Here is a 23,238-nt window from a genome sequence, read left to right as displayed (position 1 = left end):
TTAAACAAATGTATAATCTTTGTCAGAACAGAATTTCTACAAATGGTTAAAAATAATTGAAATATACCAGGTAATATAGAACTGGAAATGAATTTGTACACCTGCCATACAGGTAATATATCTTATACCTTACTAACAGGTAAAATACTCATTATCTCATTTATTTCTCAACTTATGAATACAGTGTACCAAATAACATGTTTTGTCCTACAAACTTCCAAACCTGTGGTCTTTTAAAATAAAAATGTCACATATCAAATGTTTATAAGTGGTTTTACTTGCAATAAAAAAACCCATGCTGCTTCATTTGTGCCAGTCTCCCTTAATTAGGGGATAGAGTGGTTCAGAATTTATCATATATATAACAGCCATACTTTTATAACGAAGGATATCAGGAGTGGACATCAACACACAGAATGGAAGAGTAGCGAGGAAAGAAACAATCAAAATCAGCAGTATGACATTGGGAACAGCAGGTATATACTGACCCCCCGAAGGGCAGGGATCACAACATTAATTTTGTTAGTATGTTTCTGACCCACATATTAATAAAGAAATTATTAAAAAGTGTTGATTTTCTTTTTCAAATGCATGAATGTTGACTCCAAAATCTGCTTTGAAAGCTAACAGTAATACCACCCAATAATGGAAGTATTTCTATAAAGTTTATGTACATTTGTAATTTCCGAATCTGTTAGCCAAACGGGTGTCAGATTTTTTATGTTTACAATCATTTTTACCGTCAATTGGCTTAATGTATTCATCTTTGTATCCACTAATCGCAGAAACCACTGTTGTTGTCACAAACTGAATAGGATCCAATTATGTTAATTCAGAATCTCATTTGATATATTTTAATCATATATTTACGATGCCTGTACGTCTCCAACTCTGAGCTTTTCTTCACAAAAGGTAGGAATGTGGCACCATGAACGGGCAATGCTATACATCTATTCAGCCGATTCTATTATGACTTGACTCCTATATAATTTTGAATTTTCATTCACGATAGTATGTCCATTTAACTACCATTAACATAAGTAAAGTGTTTATGACTGATGGTTTGACAAGATTAAAATATCGCTGGAAGCTGTCAGAATACATACAATGGCTGACGCGTGTCTTCAGGCCTACAAGGTTAACATGGTTGAGGAGTATAGAAAACAGGAAAGTGTACTCCGTACAATCACATAATGCTTATAGTGGGATACATCCATGCAAAAGTAAGCTATAAAATATTAAAATATATCAATGAAAACCCTCAGCAGTTCACATATTTTACTATAGTGATAAAAATAAGGTCTCACGGTATGGTGAATATAGATGAAGTCTTCAAAGGCTTCAGCATAATGACAACATAATGTTTATATTAATATTTAATTTCCGAAAAAGTACAACAATTCCAATAATACAATGAAGCTGTCCCTTCTAACACACTTTCTAAACACCAAAAAACCTTTTATCTTTTATATGTGAAAATGAATATGACTTCTAATGCTCAAGTCAAAACTACACTTGCTAAATACCTTTTGTTCAAACATTCATGAAATACGGGTACATAAGTAGCATTGTCCTGCATATATTAAACTAGAATATCAATTATCAACCTTCACAGATAGTTCATTCAGTTTGATATTTTGTATCAGTGAAAATTGTATACGTCAGTTTGTATATCTAAAATGCATAAACATTTTCGTATGCTATGTTTGCTGCATATTCATTGCAAGTCACAAGTTTAGAGTTATGGCCCCTTATGAGAAGCATTTCCAGATGAATTATCAATTTGTATTCATGAAGTTTGGTTTAATATTGTGTAACCTAATTAAATCATGACTAAGTTCCTGAATCGATCTGAGCTAAGGACACAGCACTGACCAGTTCGTTTCCAGCATCCTGAGAAACACAAACCACTACTAGGGAGCACTGAACCATACAGCTCAGATCTACAGCTATGGTTAGGTAGACACATGCTCTGAGCTATCACAGCCCCCAGCTAAGGTTAGGTAGACACATGCTCTGAGCTATCACAGCCCCCAGCTAAGGTTAGGTAGACACATGCTTTGAACTATCACAGCCCCCACCTAAGGTTAGGTAGACACATGCTCCCAGCTTTGACCATTGAGGACTCAGAAACAGGCTTAAGTGGGCAGGCAGTCTCTAGAGTTATATATGCTTATTCCACAAAAAGGCCTTCAAATTAAATAAAGGGCAATTACTCTGTATAAACAGGTTAGTTTACTTGAATCACAACAACTGAAATACATGGACTGGTGAACTGATGGCAACTCTGCAATGAGGACAAGCTGATGTAACACTCCTAATATGAATTATTCAGAATCCTGGTGAAATCATATACTGACATGAACATAACCAACACAATACCATTTAAAGGGACTGGAGAATCAATAAATCACAGTGGCAGGCAACATGAACAAAATTTAAAACATAATTTGGTCACAAATACTTAACAAGTATCTCAAAATTCACTCCTACAAAAATCATTTTAAAATCTTTTTACTCAATATTGATATAGAAACATGTCTACATCTTGATATATTTACTGAAGAACACAGAGGATATCAAGGCTAACACCATATTTCAATTACAAATGAATCATGAAAACTATCGTCATACTTTTTAAAAAGACACATATTAGACAGGATCATGAAAAACAAATATTGACACATTTTTAAACGGAAGAGATATAAGCCAGACAAAGCCAGTTGATATTGATTGGGAAACGCCTATCTTATTTTCATGAATCAACAAGCTTTTCAATGATCTAGAACAATAACAGACCACATATTTATACTATGACAGAACTACAGAAGCTCAGAAATTGTGAACAGACAGGTGTTTCAAATATGTGTTCTAGGTATATATACTGCAGTGAGTTGAAGAGTTTTGAATTATATTGATATGTATGGCAGATTACTCCAAATCAATGTTCCCTCATAAATTACCAGTTTCATTCTCAATCATCGGTGACTGGATAGTGGGACATCAGTGGTGACTGGATAGTGGGACATCAGTGGTGACTGGATAATGGGACATCAGTGGTGACTGGATAATGGGACATCAGTGGTGACTGGATAATGGGACATCAGTGGAGACTTGACAGTGGGACATCAGTGGTGACTGGATAGTGGGACATCAGTAGTGACTAGATAGTGGGACATCAGTGGTGACTGGACAGTGTGACATCAGTAGTGACTAGATAGTGGGACATCAGTAGTGACTAGATAGTGGGACATCAGTAGTGACTAGATTGTGGGACATCAGTGGTGACTGGACAGTGTGACATCATCGGTGACTGGACAGTGGGACATCAGTGGTGACTGAATAGTGGGACATCAGTGGGTACTGGATAGTAGAAGTCATCGTGTGTTCAGAAATTATACAACTATTGAAATGTGTCACCGATTTGAATACAGCTTTGTGATAGATGAATGCAAATGCTAATGAACTGCAGTAATGTGACAGCAATTTCAGCAGATCAATAAAATCATCACAATAGTTATTTAAGGTAAGTTGGATCTTAAACACATCACCACAATCCATGAAAGGCCATAAATCTGTCCTGTAGGGTTACCAAGTCTGAGGTTTCATTTGAATTGACCACATAATCAGTGCAATTATTACTATTGACCTGTGGTCAGTATATACACATGTTCCAAGCTTCAGGGGGATACTACTACACATTCTTTTTTCTTTCCAATTTTTCTTTATCCTAATAAAATCACCTCTTTCAATCTATCAATTATCTCCTTTCTCCTATTAATTACCTACTTTAGCTCTAGTAATTACCTCCCTTTGTTATGGATTGTTTCCCTTTGCCTTAGCAATTACCTCCCTTTGTTCTATTGATTAACTACCTTTGTTCTGTAAATTTCCTTTCTTGTTATATCATAACCATTATCTTATACCTTCATACCACAACAGAGACTAGATAATTTACCAGGAACAGTTAAAAACATATAAACTTTGGACTAACTAAAATATGTAGGGGTAAAAAAACGCATTTAGTTAAGCAGTGACAAGCCCCTGACACTTCATTAGTTAAAAATTGTAGTATAACTACATTCCTCCCAGAATAATGATAATCATGATTACATTACATCAGAGTTTAATAACTTTCAGAATTATGATGCTTATATATCAATTCTATAATAGAGTAAATAAAGGCACTTAATCTGACCTTGTTTGAAATTTTTCTTATCCATTAATTTCCTTTGTTTAAACATGTACTAAACAAGCTGAGGTTAAACACCAGGATATATTGACATAGCCTGGTCAAATTCCTCATCAGGAAATATCACCATCCTGATTTCCATCCATGTTGACTTCATGTGAAACGGTGAATGTACTGTGAATACCTACTATGAATATACCATACCCTCCCCCTGTAGCTGAGTGACCAACATCTGAAATAAAAATCCCTCACAAACATTGCTGAACAAGGACAGATAAGAATGTAATTTGATTTCCCTTGGTTTTACCTAAAATGTTTATGAACTTTTCCCCAGGGTTCATTACTCCTGATAAGAACTCAAGTTTTACTAATGATGACCATGTTTTTTGATGAAATGGGAACACATTGAGATCAGACAATCTAACTTACAATTTAAAGTACAATTTACAATGGAAGATAAGAAATGGAATTTAGAAAATGATTCTGTACATATATTAGTGTCAACATAATTTACAAATTAAGATAAGGAAAGGAAAGGTACAGGGGGGCCTTTTGACCAAATATGGTATATCAGCAACATATATGGTCTAATAGCTCAGGTTTTGTTGACAGATCTTCTGGAGCTTAAACCAGTAATGTGTTTTTATACAGCGGTATTTATAGCATTAAGATTATTTGACAGGTAAAATATAAATGACCATGATTCTTTATCTATTTGCTTTGCATTACACCTGTCATCCCTTCAATAACACAATGGTATGATTTCATCAAAGAAAGGAAAATTCCATTCTGTCATTTGGGGGAGAATGGTTTAAAGTCTTGGAATGGTTAAGTATGTATATGTAAAGCTTTATAACATTGTTTGCCAAGTCAGAGTCAATACTTAAGTCTCTGTAAATGAAATCTGTTCCCTATTACGAAAGAGGAATGACTCAAGTTTCCTATTAGCATCGACTAGATCTCTCTACTACAATACAAGCTTTAATGACCATAATAAAACATGTTTCATTTTCCATACACATTCCAGTTTAAATTTTCATAGCAGTGACGGTCAAATTACTCAAGTTCCAAAATATCGCAAAAGAAACATGGAAATTCAAGATACATATAATGACATCAGAATAAGTAATTTTTTAAAAGTAAATAACCGCAGCCTTTCCTGAATAAATGACCTTGATTCTAGAAGTGAATTAGAACTCAATCAGAAGATGCAAAGTTAGCTACATGTTTACAAGTGTCAACATTTCAACAACAAAACAAGAAGTTGTTCATAAGGATAAAAGCCACTTAATTAATAAGTGACCATTTCTGTAACGATCACTTTATTGGGTGTTAGGTTTATTTTTTTCTCTGAAAAAAATCTGAAAATGATGCATGAATGTCAAGGTAATGTCAAATAATGCAGCTCTTGTTGCACAGATAAGGATGTGAATGCTTATGAAAAATGTTCAACTTGAATGACAAAAGACAAAGTACATTTAATAACTTTCAAAGACGTTAAAATCAGGAACAGAGCAAATTTTTAGAGTACAAATAACCAGAAAACCTTTTAAGGTAACTTATGTGCCTCCAATGAAGGAGAGTTCCAATATATTGAATATTTTTTTTATTGTAAGTTGCTAGCCCATTTACAATGAGCAAAGAGCAAATATATATCAATAATTCACTTACATTTTTTCATTTGGATATCTTTTCCTAAAATGGTATGAAATTGCATTTCTATAGATGAAAATCATATTTTTACAACATTAATACCACAGGACTATTTTTTATCTGTTTGAAATTTATCTTACCAATAATAAGCTATCTGCCATCATAACTTTTCATGTACTTTATCCACTTAATATCACTCCACAGATCCAATGACCTTGACTGTCAAGGTCATATCACAACAAAGCCTGACATATTCCAACACTTCAAACATAATTACTGGGAGTACGATTCTCAAGACACTCAAAGCAGAATAGAACATGTTATCAAGAAATACTGCGGTGTCTTCTGGAAGGGTAAAAAATGTTCTTAATCAGAAAAAAATATAATTTACTCTCATACCTTACTACATTGTTTCTCAACTAATCACAGAAAAGTGCAGATGAAAATCTTTGAACAAATAGTCATATATGGTGTAAAACATAGGATTACTATAGACACTCCGCTTTGCGAGGAATTCTTAAAACGTGACGAGATCTTTGACCATACGAGAGACCAGATCTTATATATTGGATATTAAACTACAAAATACTCTTTAATATAATTCAAATTTCACTTCAAAATCTCTTTAAATTAATAGACAAACTTAAATTTAACTACCATGTTCCAAAAATATAGGTCCTTTGATTTTGAGACACTACACTGCAAACATAATGTATGTTTAAGAAAACTGCCCATTAGAAATCTGTCTGAATGTAATCAAATATGTCTCCTGTCTTTGATAAAAACATTCTTTTCGTCTTCTAACATAGAACTAGAAAAGGGCGTTTTCGTCTATTGCTGTCACTAGATCAAATGTTTGAAAGAATGTTTCCTGTTCATGCAAAATCTTTTGATGGTGATAGATGTCATCGGTGCATTTTCTCGTTGTAACTGCTTTTAATAGCCACAAATAAATGCCTTCTTTCCATCCCATATCAATTAAAATTATTGTCATTCTGCAGAAGTGCATGGTCAACATTTATAAAACCACAAACATCAAAAACCAACGACCAATGAGCCAGTTATAGATCAGAAACATGCTTCTTTGAATCGGAATTCACCTGTGTTACCTGTACGGCTGATGAAACATCAATTACAGGTGAGAGATATACTGTTCGCTTACAGGAGGCTGACATTTATTGATGACAAATTATGACTCTGACCGATTGCCAAGCTCTATTATATTTCGTCAGACATTGCTCCCGAAGTTTTTTATGTCGTGTTTTAAACAAGGCAGTGGTTAGAATACATGGGAATCCGTCAACCTGGCACTCGTAAAATCATCAGTTGATTAGTTGATTGAATTACTGCATCATACAAGGAGAGGTGTTTGTCCTTCATTTGTTGTATTTTCTAACATTAATTTGGCATTCAGACACTGATACATGTACTAATAAAGATATTTCAATCTTCACAAATTATTACATTATTAATATGTTTGGTGAATGAACCTGAATAAGATCCCACATTATTTAAAGGAAAAAAATGAAATGTATTGTTAAAATAGCTTGACAGCTAACAAGAAAGAACAGCAAAAACAAATATTTAATCATTAATTCTAGTTTGTGGTGTCTTCATAAAACTATTTTTACATTTATCCAACCTAACCTCTGGTGTTTCTGACAGACTTCCAAAGACGTAGCTACGCCATCCTGTCTCTGCGCCTGATAAGGCATTTCAAACACCAGGGTTTCATACTAATGGCTAATTAATTAACAGAATGTATGTTACACCTGAAAATTCCTAGTGAATACCAGGTGAATAGGTATTTCCTTAAGATGTCAATGCTATTTTTAGTAAACATTCCTAAATTAACAAAACAAGTACGTCACGTCTACTTTCCAAAGTTTACCTGGACAAACACCAAAAGACATAGATTTACACGAACACTTACAACAGTACATTAATTATTGTTTCCACAGAAAAGTAGCTTTTTTTAATTAATAACCTTCTATGTTTTGTTAAGTGTAGGAACAACTTCTATAATATGATTAACCTGCAGTAGCCCAGGGTGTCAACACACTCTGACTCAAATTCAGGAGGTGGGCTTATTACAGGACAATGAAATAGTATCGTCTGTCATTCCAATGAAAAGAACTGGGCTTATTACCACACTTGAAAAGTACAATATGTTACCACATAGTATTTCAGTCTGTTTCTTCTGTAAATATAACAGAAAGCAGTAAATGAAATCTCGTGTGAAAACATACACTAAACTTTCCACTCAAATCATCTTGTCAAACGTCATGAAGAAAATCCTCTTATTATCAACTTGTAAATGATGTAGTAGAATTGGACATTTTCTTTCAGATCAACAAGTTCTGATGTATCGTCTGAACACTGGGTCGTGTGGCCATTCAAACTCGTCACTCAGATGATAAATTGTAGTTTAAACAGATTCCACCACAGGTTAAGGCACCCTTCGAACATTGACATTTCGGTTTGCTGCAACCTCTAATCTCTATATGATTTAATTAGACCGTCCCTTCAATGATGAAGTTTGGTTCATTTTGAGCACATAGGGGTGAGGAGGAACTAGATTTGGCAAATTTCCCTTAATACTGGAATGTGATATCTCACAGCACTAGGTCAATATATCTCAACAGAGATGATAAAAATGTAAATGTCATCAAATTTGCTACAAATGCAGGTATCAAATTTAAATATCCTACAATAAACTTCCAGTTATTTGGAATGAAGCGGTAAATTAGAAGGTTGAGCTCAATAACCTCAAAGCCGCTTTAACATTCCTCAGGAAAATCAAACCTGAGAGTACCTGCCACAAACAAATATTTTAATAACAAGAAAAAAAATACAGAAATATAAATTACTTTTTTGAAATGAAATCATTTCTTTTTTTTATCAGACTTATTACAAAAACTGGAAATATAGATATCATTAAGAAATCAAACTAAAAATAGGTAATAAAAATTCAATTAAATTTCAAAATTCCATTTTAAATTCTCATTCATAAAATTAATCCATACATAATTTAAAATGTAAGCCTAATTCTATATGACAATGTCAGTATGTGAGGAGATGAAATATTTATTATATTAAATGGAAAGATATCATAATCACCTTCTTGTAAAACTTTTGGAGTCTGGACGATGTCTGAATTCCAAACAGTATGACCTAATTATACCATAGCTGCTAAAAAAATTAACTCATTACTTAATGTGTATCCATGTTTGTACTTTATAAAGACAGCCGGGGCTGTCCATCAACTTTCTGGTAATTGATCATTTCTGCCAACAAATCTGAATCCAATCTCCTCATTATGTATAAAGTGGGTGGGGTCCCCAATACAGGCCTGTCAGCTGGGAGATACACATACAATTTTTGATGTGAAATATTGATATTTTAGAAAACATTTAGTACATACATTTAATGTCATTTTTTGTCAGACGGGGAAAAAACAGATTTATCAGATGTTAAATGAACTCTATAAAATGTTTTTTCCATCTAAAGAAAATAAAAAGAACAAAATGTATTATAGCACAAGAGCCATGTCCTTAAAAATAATTGAGATTTCTGAAATTGATTTGAGGACATATGCCTGATGTATATTTGTCGACACACCTGCACTTACACATTCAAAATGCCAATAAAATTTTAACTCTTTTTACCAGATGTTCACTAGTGGCCAATTCCCAGAAAACGGCATTCTTTGTTAGGGAAAAAATGAAAGATAAAAGCTATGATGTATGGAAATCCAACAGCACAATATAACATCGTGAAAACAAAGTGATGACCAATTAACGAAATAACAGTTATAGAAATAAAACATTCGTAACAAAATTCACTCGTCATCAGAATACATCTCTCTGTTGTATCTCAGCAAACTGTGACAATATATCACTGATAGAATATTTGTTGTCTTTTCAGGCATTTTGAAAATATAATCAAATTTAAATATTTGATCAAACTAAGCATCCTACAATAAAACATCTCCATACCATTCACCAATTCCTATTCTGTTCATGTAGTCTAACATCCCATTTTACTTATTTTATTTCTGAAGACTGAGAATTCCATCAGCAGATATTTCAATCAGTGTCCGTTAAAGCCATGAATAAAGCTTCCCTCCGGGCCAACAAGAGTGATTAGTATAAGTTGGTAAAATTGCTTTCCAATTGTTGTAAAATAAATAAAGTTTATCATTATTATAAATAGTAGCTTTAAAACAGATATATGTTGAACAAATCAAAATGCTTCATCTGAGATACAAACAACACAGTATAACATAGCTTTCAATTTTTGTTATTATCTCGTCTGTCTCCTACAATATCCTGTGAAACGCCATTTTTTTCCTGGACAAAATACATTAGTATAATGTGGTTTTATAAAAGGTTTGATTAACCATACTAAGATGGTACTGAAGCTTATACATCAGTGACTTAAGTATGTTACACTATCAATCTGGATATCTGATAAAATTCTTGTTTCTATTTATAGCAAAACAATGTGTACTGGATTCTGTTGTTGACATACCATAACTACACAGGGTTAGGACCAGTATATACCTGTATAAAATATACCCACGTTGATATCAATTGTACGATGTTAATTGCTTCCTGAAATGAACAGTCATACAAGCAATCACCCATTTATGTTGATTTCAGTCCATAGAATGTTTCAGATATGTCACTAATACATCATAATATTTAATTGAAATATTTAGCCATGCGACATTCACGAGTCTATAGACACACAATGGTTTATTGTGTTAACACAGCAGGTAGGTTTTCAATTTGTCCTGTGATACAAAATTCCCATTACCCGCCCCCTGTATCTGATATATACATATACCCGATAATTAATTTCATACACAGTACTTCATATGAACTACATAGACGATACAATGTCTTGTGTTTACACCACCAAACATTGTTCTTCCACAGAAATATCTTCCAACTCATCAATAAGGCCAATTTAGCTTGATCAAATCAATATATCAAATTCCTGAAAGGGGTTGACCCCAAACCGTGAACACCCAGCTTCTATGGAACTGCTAATTGGTGATAATTATCCGGATGTGAAATCAGTTAATTGTCAAGTCTTTGACATCTCTTGAAAGTATATGACCATGCAGAAAATAATTTTCTGAGGGACTTAAGGGTGTATGTCAGACCTACTATTAAAATAAACCAGGTTCTATGTCAAAATACTGTAGATATACAGAGCCCTTGACTTAGCACATCAAAGGGAGATAAACAGTAATACACAAATCATTTTTATTTACTTCCCAATTATTTATAAGATATCTATTTAAAGAAAAAGAAGCACATATCATTGATAGTCAAAATTCAATTAGATTGTCTCCCTTTTTTTACATTTCTAGCATTCATCTTGGTTGTACCATTGAATATATTGGACAAGTAAAAAAATATCTCAATAAAATCAACATTTATTCATCACAATGGAAGTTGACTACCACATATGACAAGCTGTGGACATCTGTAATAAACATGAACTTTAAGACGTACAACATCTGTCACCTGACATACCACAGCCATTGTACACAGCTGCCATGACAATACTGCTCACTCATTTTTCTAATCATTGATAGATATAGGGAATATTTCAATATTGCTTGTCCAATGACAAGCATATTGAGCCCCACCATATAGGGTTTAATGCTTTAGGTGTTACAAGGAGAGAGATATGGCAGTACCATGAGTGACCCGTCTGATGGCGGATTAACCATTACCAAATCCTACATAGCACAAAAGGTCTATTATAAACATCATGTACAGTGACATTTTCCGATTTAAATAAATCTATTTTGTGTTAAATTTTTAACTTTTGGTTGACTCAAAACTGTGCCAAAATAGTACAGCATGATATAACATCAAAACACAGGGAGAGGGAAAGAGGAATTATTTTGATGAGAATAAAACTGTCAAGTAATCATGGCAATCCTCTATGGAGGGAGGTGGTACAATAGATAGACCTACTGATGGCAATCCTCTATGGAGTGAGGTGGTACAATAGATAGACCTGCTGATACCAATCCTCTATGGAGGGAGGTGGTACAATAGATAGACCTGCTGATACCAATCCTCTATGGAGGGAGGTGGTACAATTGATAGACCTGCTGATACCAATCCTCTATGGAGGGAGGTGGTACAATAGATAGACCTGCTGATACCAATCCTCTATGGAGGGAGGTGGTACAATAGATAGACCTGCTGATACCAATCCTCTATGGAGGGAAGTGGTACAATAGCTGGACCTACTGATGTCAATCCTCTATGGAGGGATATGGTACAATAGATAGACCTACTGATGGCAATCCTCTGTGAAGGGAGGTGGTACAATAGCTGGACCTACTGATGGCTATCCTCTATGGAGGGAGGTGGTGCAATAGATAGACCTGCTGACGGCAATCCTCTATGGAGGGAGGTGGTACAAAAGATAGACCTGCTGATGGCAATCCTCTATGGAGGGAGGTGGTACAATAGATAGACCTGCTGATGGCAATCCTCTATGGAGGGAGGTGGTACAACAGATAGACCTGCTGATGGCAATCCTCTATGGAGGGAGGTGGTACAATAGATAGACCTGCTGATGGCAATCCTCTATGGAGGGAGGTGGTACAATAGATAGACCTGCTGATGGCAATCCTCTATGGAGGGAGGTGGTACAATAGATAGACCTGCTGATGGCAATCCTCTATGGAGGAAAGTGGTACAATAGATAGACCTGCTGATGGCAATCCTCTATGGAGGGAGATGGTACAATAGATAGACCTGCTGATGGCAATCCTCTAGAGAGGAAGGAGGGAGAACAGGCAGACCTACTAATGAATGGCAATGCTGAAAGAACAGAAAATGTACCATATGGTCCACTTGATAATGAAATTTTCAAAAACAGAAATTCAAAAACTAAACAAAAAAAACTAAACAAAATCAGACAAGCACAGATTCTTGTATATCAAATATAAGACTATTACAGAGGTAACCATATCTATTTGCAGATGTAACCTTTCCTGATACTCTGTAGATTACATTGGGTTTACCTGAAGCTTTGCAACATCGCTATGGAAACACCTTTATTAATATCATAGGTAAAGGCTGTTACATTGCACAGTAGGAACTGTATGCATGTTATTCTGATAATGACGATCCTCCCCGTCTATGTGTATGGTAGCTTGAGGTAACCCCCCCATCTACCTACCAATGGCAGCTCGAGCCCCCCACCACCATTGCATACTCTGCTCTAGACTCGTACATCCTGGAGATCAAATGAAATAGAAATACATGTATGACATCATTGAGTAATACCTGAGAAATAACAGAGGACAAACTAGAAGATTATAGGGTCAGATTTCATACATCATTGTAGAATTTATAGCCACCTTCAAACCTTCAACATAGCTTATCAGACTACACTGTAAGGAGAATTAGGAACCAGTCTGACAGCTGGAAGAGAATTCTATGATATACTGTAAGGAATGTCACCATTTTTACCTGCTAATACAAACTATACTGACATATAAAACACAACTTACCTGTACAACCTATGAGCAGGTCCTGAATAAACCAATCTTGTCTTCCCCGAATGTGAAAGTACACAGTATGTAAGTATCAGTCATGGTACACAGAATCACATGGCATACACATATACACAAAGCCGGCTTGGTATATTTATATATATATAGGTAAACCTGTTCAGGTGTCTTATGTGACTGTTTCGTTACTCTGACTGTCAATAGTCAAACGGTTAGTAAAACTCCTGTTGAGATGTCATATTAGAAATAAGGCTAAAATCAGTAGGACAGTATATCATTTCTCACCTGTTCAAATTATCAGGTATGACACAGGTAGCATATATTCATTAGTACACTGACAACACAGCTATGCAGCCAGGTAAATATACCCACTGAGCATGACTGGAAATGATAGTGTTGTCGATGACATCACAGAAAGGTGAGCTCAAAAACAAACTTGGATTGGCAGGTAAAAGTCTACACTTCCTATAAACACATACCAAGAAAAACTATCACCTGAGAAAGACTTATAGTCTCTATCTTATTTATATCAAATCAATACTGTATAGTCTGTTTCAGATAAGTCAACACCTATCCGATAGAATCATATCACTCATTGTTTGTCCAGCGTCCCTAAACTGATAAGTAATCAATGAGATATTGACTGACCATTTTATATGATTAAGGGACTCAGTTAAATGGTCACCATAACAAAACCATGGAGAACCAACCATGAGTTCTCTATTGATTTTCGTTTTTTTTTCACTTGTGAGCAATATTGTATAGTTTTTCTGAATAATAGACTTTTATTCTTTCCCATTAATACTGCAACATGAAATGATATTGGGTGGTATTGATCTTTACATTAAGTCGTTACAGGGACAGAAATCTCTTCGGGCACTTACCTTTTTGTAAACAGTCTGCAGTTCACCGAGAATTTATTTCATATCTGAATACAGTATTTCTCATAATAAAATATTGTCTCTCCTTTGTTTACATAAAAATCATGATCAGAGGTCATCATCTTTAATCTCTTGTTCTATGAGAATGGAATAAAAAAGTAACATTATACAAATTTAAACTATTGTTTACTCCATATAAATACAGGCATCAACGAACAGTTGGTATTGTTCTGTATTAATATGAATCAATATTTTGAATTTCAACGTTAAAACTTCAGAGTTCTGACTTCAAAATCACTTTTGAAATTCCAACTCCATTCTTCGAATCATCAGTTCACAGTAAAATTACAGAATGTCAGATGATATCAGCAAAAAATTCAAACCTGATAAGTGAATTAATTTTTAAACATTTTTTTTCGAAAAAGTTTCAAATGAATGATGTGTAGACAATCACTGATCTGTCTATGTATGTCACATACAAGGCCATAAATTACATTTAATAATGATATAACATACCAATGTTACTTTTTTCCTCACAAAAATTAATATTTCTAGACTTAATAATCAGAAAATATGATTTCACTCCAATTAATGATGACACGGAAACTTGAAGAAGTCCTAACAGTCATAAATTATTTCACATGTATGTAAATTTCCTCTTGATAAACAATTACATTGGTCATTTCTGATAGATAGCATTATGTCATATGATAAATAGGTAATTTTGCACCTCTCCTCACAGGATAGGTTGGTGAATGAATTATCATTTAACTGTTGATTGTACATCATAGGAAGGATTTCTTTTTTAATCATTTTGTTCACAAATACTGCTTCAGTACTTCCTTTAGCACAACAAAGTTTTTGTACATTATCGCTTTTTGGCAAATCAACGCAATGATGGTGTATCAACAGCATACAGAGGTAACAAATAGCACAATCGTATTTTAGTGTGATAATTACGGAACAAATTACAAGTAAAACATATATGTCTACAGTAAATATAATATATCTATCAACATTTTTTGAATGACGACTGAGTTTAGAGAAATTATCACACTAGGAATATTGAATACAAATCTAGCATAGAGCTTCAACTATTTTAGTGAATAGACGAAATAACAAGTAGGTACTGATTTTCTAAAAGTGCTGGTAATGAACTGTGTAAAAGATTTACAGATAAGTTCATACTTTCTTTGACACATGACTTCCCAGTTTCAAATACAAACCCAATTCAGACGCATCTGTGTGTTAAATTTTTAAGATTTTAAACATGTTCAATGATACCAGTCAAACAGTTTCCTTATCAATTTTGACACAAAATGCTTTACTGATGAAAATTTCTACATGATGTGTGACGCTCCTTTTTTGACCGATATCAATGAAGTTTGACACCAATTCTTTATGTAAGCTTTAAATTTTGACACCAATATCTTATTTTTTCAATAAATGACAAACCTGACATACACATATGATTTATGATGACGTCAAAGTCCTAATTTCTATCAGGTGTTGACAAAAAATTTCCAGGTGAGCACTTGATGATTAAACAATGAATCAATCATTTAAAGCGTAACCTCTTGAAATTTTTATGATATTTTCCTTTTAATTTGAATACCAGATTCTGAAAGCTCCTGTCAAAAACTTCCTGCTTATCAAAAACTAACCAGAACAATAATTAATGCTAATTGGAACAATTAGATAATACTCATTAAAATTCACCATGTACTTTATTGCAGGTTTTAAATATAGCAACAATTATATTCATCATCATTAAAGCTGACACAGAGAATCTGTAAATTTTTATAAACCTAGAGTTGATCGGGTCAAAGTTTCTGTTAAATCTTTTTTTATTTTGCCTTAAAAGGACACAACGAACCAAATATAGATAAATATTATCTATAAATCTCAAATAAAAATCGGTCAAAAAGTTTTTTCTTTAGGACACAGCATTCCTATGTGACCTTTTTATCACTGACAAGTTTCCTGGTTTTCATTTTTTTATTTCTTTTTGAAAGAAAAAATGTGAATGAGAGGTGAGAAAGCAAAATCTTGAAAATGTATTAAGCTACAATGCAGTTATGATTCTACGAACTGGCCTCAGGTTAGATATGTCAAGACATATTGGTTGTACTGGTTACCATATGTAAATTCTGATGCTAGAGGGTAAATGTAGATTGTCATTCCAGAAAACCTTACCACAGTTCTCAAGATGCTAGGGTCAATGATCAGAAGGAACGGCTACCAACCATTAAGGAATGAAACTTTGAATCCATTCACACTAGTATACCAAGCTGTAGAAATCAACAACTTGTTGCCAGGACAACACTGATGATGTCAGAGACACATTATTAATGGCCCAGAGGGACAAGATATTACCACTGAATCAAAGTTAAGAGGTGGGCTTATTACAGTACAACCAAAGTACACCATCAATATGAAACTTACTTTATTAGTTGAGTTTTGATCACATTATGTCGTGATAGAATGGAGTGGTATCTTAAGGCTTCAGATTAGGTAGGTTTCACAGTTGTTAAGTAACTGTTCAAATGCTTCAGGTTTTTACTTATCAACATCAAATAGAGATGAAGATAGCTTTTCAAATACTGAATATATGACACCCATGACTACATAAATCCAATGAAAATAACATAATTTTCAAACAACATTTATATATATTGGGTTGTGGGCTTTAACTCAATTATTAATGCAGCCATCCGCAAAAAAAAAATAAATGTAGAAAAAAAATCCTCAAAATATTGCATTTCAAAAATCAATTTTCTATGTGGTGGTCCTGTCAAGCAATATTACACCAGGAGAATCACCTGCTGGCCACCATCAAAGACCCTAATTTCTCACCAGAATACACTTTTCTCTCCACATAAAAGTAGACCAATGCATGGTCGTCCTTTTCATGTTTAATTGGTCCAGGAAGCAACAAATAACGCTTGTTTATGTTGCAGATTTTACACCCTGTAATTACATAACAGCTATTGTCAGCACAAACTGTAATTCTGACCTCAGATTTCCAAGGCATTATCAGCTTTAATTGACATATCATTCTGATCTTTTGACGTTTGAAAATTCAAAATATCTACCCGTATGCTAATACACAAAAGTAAAGTTGAAATGAAATGTTTATTTATGATAAGTAAAACTACTTTTGAAAAAAATTGCAATGACAAATAAAGAGAGGCATGCTTTCTAAAATGTTGCCCATGCTTTTTAAACTTTTCCAATGTTTTTTATACAAATCTCCTTCATCAGTTACAAAAATGATCCAGATAAGAATCTGCTGGTGTCAGGAGAACACGACAGGTGCAAAATAGCAGTCGTTTATACCTAAGTATGGTCATTAGATATAATTAGAGGTCATCTTTCTGTCAAGGTTACCGGCCCATACCTACAACTTTATAGGTCCCTTAACCTTGCCCACTAAGTCGTAACAAAGGATGAGGTTTTTTTTACCCTGATAATGGACCTCATTTACATGTCTGACCAGTGGAATGATGGTCATTATCCATACCTGACCTCAGTCCTTTATTCAGACTTTTAATATTGTGTCTTGCCATCAGAGTCTATGTATTAGAACTTACCTGTAATCAATTACCACAGAAACACCTGCCTATCCCCTAATGTTCTTTTCTGAGTCCATCTTCATTACAAAGACATTTTCTTTTCATTAATAATCAACCACAAATGTGTTATAAATCACCTAGGACCAGAAGTATTGTCATCATGTCTATAGATCTATCTCGTACAATTATTTTTTTGCTGTTTATGATGAAGAAAATACAGGTATGACTGTAGTACATTTGAAAGAGAGTTAAGAAGTATGGCATCAAATCATTTCAACTTGTTTACAAGTAACAAGAATTCATCAGCTTATAATTGATCAGACTTTTTGACCACGTTGGAAAGTCCAAAAGCTTTAGAGGTTAAAACTACATGGCAGTCACATGATCCCGTTACATGTCAGATTTAGAAAAAGTTTAGATAGAAAATAAATGCCACCTTCTCATTGTCATCCCCTCTACACACACAAAAAAAATGACACAACACAGCAACCCAACCTCTAAATCCTCTCCTCCCATAAAAAAATGTCCCCTACTCCCTCTCACCCTACAAACACCAGAAATAATCACCCTTTTCCTCACCCTTACCCCCTCTACAAACACAAGAAATAATCACCCTCCTCCTTACCTTTACACCCTCTACAAACACAAGAAATAATCACCCTCCTCCTTACCTTTACACCCTCTGCAAACACAAGAAATAATCACCCTCCTCCTTACCTTTACACCCCCTACAAACACAAGAAATAATCACCCTCCTCCTTACCTTTACACCCTCTACAAACACAAGAAATAATCACCCTCCTCCTTACCTTTACACCCTCTACAAACACAAGAAATAATCACCCTCCTCCTTACCTTTACACACTCTACAAACACAAGAAATAATCACCCTCCTCCTTACCTTTACACCCTCTACAAACACAAGAAATAATCACCCTCCTCCTTACCTTTACACCCTCTACAAACACAAGAAATAATCACCCTCCTCCTTACCTTTACACCCTCTACAAACACAAGAAATAATCACCCTCCTCCTTACCTTTACACCCTCTACAAACACAAGAAATAATCACCCTCCTCCTTACCTTTACACCCTCTACAAACACAAGAAATAATCACCCTCCTCCTCACCTTTACACCCTCTACAAACACAAGAAATAATCACTCTCCTCCTCACCTTTACACCCTCTACAAACACAAGAAATAATCACCCTCCTCCTTACCTTTACACACTCTACAAACACAAGAAATAATCACCCTCCTCCTTACCTTTACACCCTCTACAAACACAAGAAATAATCACCCTCCTCCTTACCTTTACACGCTCTACAAACACAAGAAATAATCACCCTCCTCCTTACCTTTACACCCCCTACAAACACAAGAAATAATCACCCTCCTCCTTACCTTTACACCCTCTACAAACACAAGAAATAATCACCCTCCTCCTTACCTTTACATCCTCTACAAACACAAGAAATAATCACCCTCCTCCTTAACTTTACCCCCTCACAAGAATTGACACAGAATCCCCTCCCACAACCTCTCTACACACAAAATGACATCCTACATCCCTCATCACACACAACAGATGACACTCGCCTTCCTCCCTTCCCCAACCTCCCCCCCCCTCCCCCTTCTCCTTCCTCTCTCCCCTCTCCTCGTCACATTTATAATGAAGCTTGTCTGACTAGAAGACAACTGTTAATATCCTTACAACAAGGAAGTACAGTTTCCTGTTGTTGAGGGTTGGACGAGACCCAGCACCATGTTTCTTAGATACAAGGGAATGGCTGCTATGACAGGTGACATCAAGTAAAAATCCCAGAATTACTCATCAAATGGCCTTCTTTTTGAAAAAAAAAATTCGCTGAGAATTCCTTACTCAAGGCAGTATAATTTATTTACACGGTGTAAAGGGTAAGATAAAGATTGGCCCGTGATTCTGTAATCTGTCAAAACCACGGCAGACTGGCGATTGACATACACATCAACAGAAATCCATACTTAGGATAATACTATAATCCCACAGATAATCTCCACTTAATCCCGCCCTTTCTACTTCTCTGCTTACATTAGCAAGTCAATACATTCCCATTACTCCTATACAAAGTCTTCTACAGATTCCATATCCAGTCATTTAAATTTTCATTTCCAGTTTGACATACTGCTTTCTGGATAATTCAGACAGCATTTTTTCAAACAATTTACACCTCCAAAATTAAGAAAAAAAATACCTGTGAATCAATTTGAAATAACTTGCTAAATTTAACATTACATGAAATAAAATCTCAAAATCTATTGATAAGTGTACCAGTATTGCTGTTAGTAAAAACAGAAAATACTTGTTGAAGAGTTATTTTCAGTTTTAAGATGAAATAGTTTCTTTCATTAGGGTAAGCAAGTATATATACATGTATTGAGATAAGAGATTGCATTTAGAGTGACCTCCCTTTTTTTCTTCACACAAGAACTTACCAAGCGAACTGAGGTATCCCTGACCAGCTAGATCGACTCCTACTTCCAGCAGACAGTTGACGGGCCAGCCCCGAGGGATGGGCCGACCTGGGGGTCTCCCTTCCCATGATAACAGGTTCTTGTATAACAGAGTTGTGTCCCCCTACAGGTGATTCCAGCTGTGATCTGGAATCATCCTTGCATGGTGATTTAAGCTCTGGTGATGTTTCTTGTCCAATGAGTGTGCTCTCAACAGAATCTGGTTGATCAATAGCACCAGAAGACATCGATCTAGGTATCCGAGATTCTAGATAACTTCCACCTATACCAGGTCTAGGGGTACTTTCTTCACCACTACGACCTTGTCTGGTCCTATTCACATCCTTGCCACTGGCAATTACAGATCTCGGACTTTCTCGACCAGTTCGAGATCTAGAAGTATATCCATCATTATTTTGTCCAGCTTTATCCTTGTCACCAGTAATTACAGATCTCGGACTTTCTCGACCAGTTCGAGATCTAGAAGTATCATTATTTTGTCCAGCTTTGTCACCGGTAATTACATATCTTGGACTACTTTGACCACTTCTTGATCTCGGGGTGTAACGACCACTCATGTCCTGTCCAGAACGTGAAACATCCTTACTACTAGCTATTACAGTTCTAGGACTCCCACTTCTAGATCTAGGACTATACTGTTTAACCACACGCTGTCCGTTACTACTAGCTATTACAGTTCTAGGACTCCCACTTCTAGATCTAGGACTATACTGTTTAACCACACGCTGTCCGTTACTACTAGCTATTACAGTTCTAGGACTCCCACTTCTAGATCTAGGACTATACTGTTTAACCACACGCTGTCCGTTACTACTTGATGACTGTGGTATTTTAGATTTGGAGTTAGAGTGACGGGATCCAGAAATGGGGGTCTCTACATCCATAGGAATAGAGCTCTGCTGTCCAGCAGTGTCCACACCCATTTTAATGTTTGGTGACATACCCTGTTGACCCTTCAAAGGGGAATCTGTCATTTCTGTAGGTGAAACATTGTTATGGGGAGAATCATGTTCAGTCCGTTGTGTATAAGGTGATGCCATTCTTTTTTTATTCCCAGTATCATGCAACTTAGTGAAACCTGGTGATCCTGACCTCTTTTGACCTTTGACCTCATGACCTATCAATTGAGCATCAGCTTTCACAGGTCCATTTTCATGCGATCTGAATGGGGAAACCGATTTTCTTCTTTGTATCTCTAACTGGAACATGATTCCAGTAGGAGAGTGTCCTCTCCAAGGGGATGACGGACGACCTTGACTACCCTCATGACCTTTGTGACTATCTTGACTAGAAGGTGAAGGACCTCTCATTGGTGATGATGGCCTACTATGGCCATGTTTTCTTAGTTCACTTTTTATATTTCCCCGTGAAGGAGACTGACCTCTCCATGGTGAAGATGCACGACCTTCTGGTCCTGAACTTGATGGTGAATGTCCCCTCATTGGTGATGAAGTTCTACTTCCTCGTGATGAATATTGATCTAATAAGAGTGATGAAGGTCTTAAAGCACTCTGACCTTTCTCATCCAACTGACCAGTTTGTGAAGAAGGTTCACTACCACTCCTTACTTTTTTATCTGTCTGAATGACACTTCCTGATGGAGAGTTGCCTCTCCATGGCGACGACGATCGACTTGGACCTTGACTATTTGACTTCTCTATAATAACCGGTACATGATCTTGATCTTTTTTATCTGTTTGGTGAGATGGTGATTGACCTCTCCATGAAGATGGCCGACCTTGACCTTTCTGACTGACAAGGATTGAGTTAGCCCGCCATGGCGCAACCGTAGCCTGGCCCCTAGTGGAAGCATCAGGCCAGCTTTTTCTGACTTCTTCTTGATCTTTGGACGGAGAACCAACTACCTGTTCATTTGATGACAGATCTTGTCCTGCTTTGGGTACACCATCCTTTTCTTTTTGAAGATTTTCTTTATTTGCCTCAACATCTGATTTATCCGAGTCGACTTTTCCCTTCACTGGACCCTCAAACCGACTTCTTTGACTACTGACTATCCCGGGCCGTGGCATGCCACGATCACGAGCCATCCAGGGAGAGGCTGCCCCACTACCTGGTCCTCTAAATGGAGATCTGCCCCTGTGGGTGATCATAAACTCACTTCTAGGAGTTGAGGTTTGAGGCCTGAATAAGGACTCTCGACTACCTCTTAAACTCTTGCTATCAGTCACAGACTCCCGACTGCCTCGCAAGGACTTATTATCAAATAAAGTCCCAGTTCCTTCAGGACTTCTTACAGGGCTTCCAGACTTCCCTACATGTGACAGTTCAGAATCTCGCCAGGGAGATGACCTTCCTGACCTTGGTAGTCCTTGTCCACTATCACTGAGTGACCTAGAACTTGCCCATCGAGTGGACAATGAATCCTGAGCAGGTGCATCAACACTAGAGCTCCTCACTGGTCCCCGAGGAGTGGGAGTAGAAACTCGACCCCAAGGAGACTCCCATCCACCTGCCTTGGGGGTGTCTGGGGTTAATGGGCTCCATGGGGATCCAGATCGTGACCTATTCGACGTCATTCTGTAATCTTAATCATCATCAGACAAGTTTTCAATTATTACAGCAAATTGGAACATCACGATTTAAATTCTTCTGTTTTGTAAATAACATCTACAGTGTTGAAGGTCCATGTGTTTTCTGGTTAATACTCCAATCCTTATTTGTCCAAATCTGTTTATATTGATCCAATCAGTGATAAAGCAGTATTTTATCACCTCCTCTTTCAATTACACAAGCAGTTTCTCAAAAAAAAAAACCTGTTTGTAAATGCCATCCTTTACATGAATAAAATTGTAAAAGATTCCCTCAGACCTAGTCTGCATTGGGTATCAACAATCGAGCATTGTC

The 23,238-nt window shown here is 35.8% G+C and overlaps 1 protein-coding gene across 1 annotated transcript in view; it reads right to left on the bottom strand.

Moving 5' to 3' along the window:
• LOC132544798 (serine/arginine repetitive matrix protein 2-like) overlaps positions 1-22,910 on the bottom strand; it is a 132,209-nt gene extending 109,299 nt beyond the window's left edge. The window contains exons 1-3 of the mRNA XM_060208444.1: positions 21,160-22,910; positions 20,891-21,036; positions 20,335-20,815 (exon numbers count right to left, since the gene is read on the bottom strand). Coding sequence (XP_060064427.1) covers positions 20,335-20,815; positions 20,891-21,036; positions 21,160-22,910 — 2,378 coding nt within the window. The remainder of the gene's footprint in view (positions 1-20,334; positions 20,816-20,890; positions 21,037-21,159) is intronic.
• Positions 22,911-23,238: the final 328 nt, after the last annotated feature.

This window comes from Ylistrum balloti, unplaced genomic scaffold (assembly GCF_031769215.1).
Source record: "Ylistrum balloti isolate Yb309-2 unplaced genomic scaffold, AGI_CSIRO_Ybal_v1 Utg369808, whole genome shotgun sequence".
Lineage (NCBI taxonomy): Eukaryota > Metazoa > Mollusca > Bivalvia > Pectinida > Pectinidae > Ylistrum > Ylistrum balloti.
The sequence above is the reverse complement of the archived record's forward strand: the minus strand, read 5'-3'. Positions and strand labels throughout refer to the sequence as shown.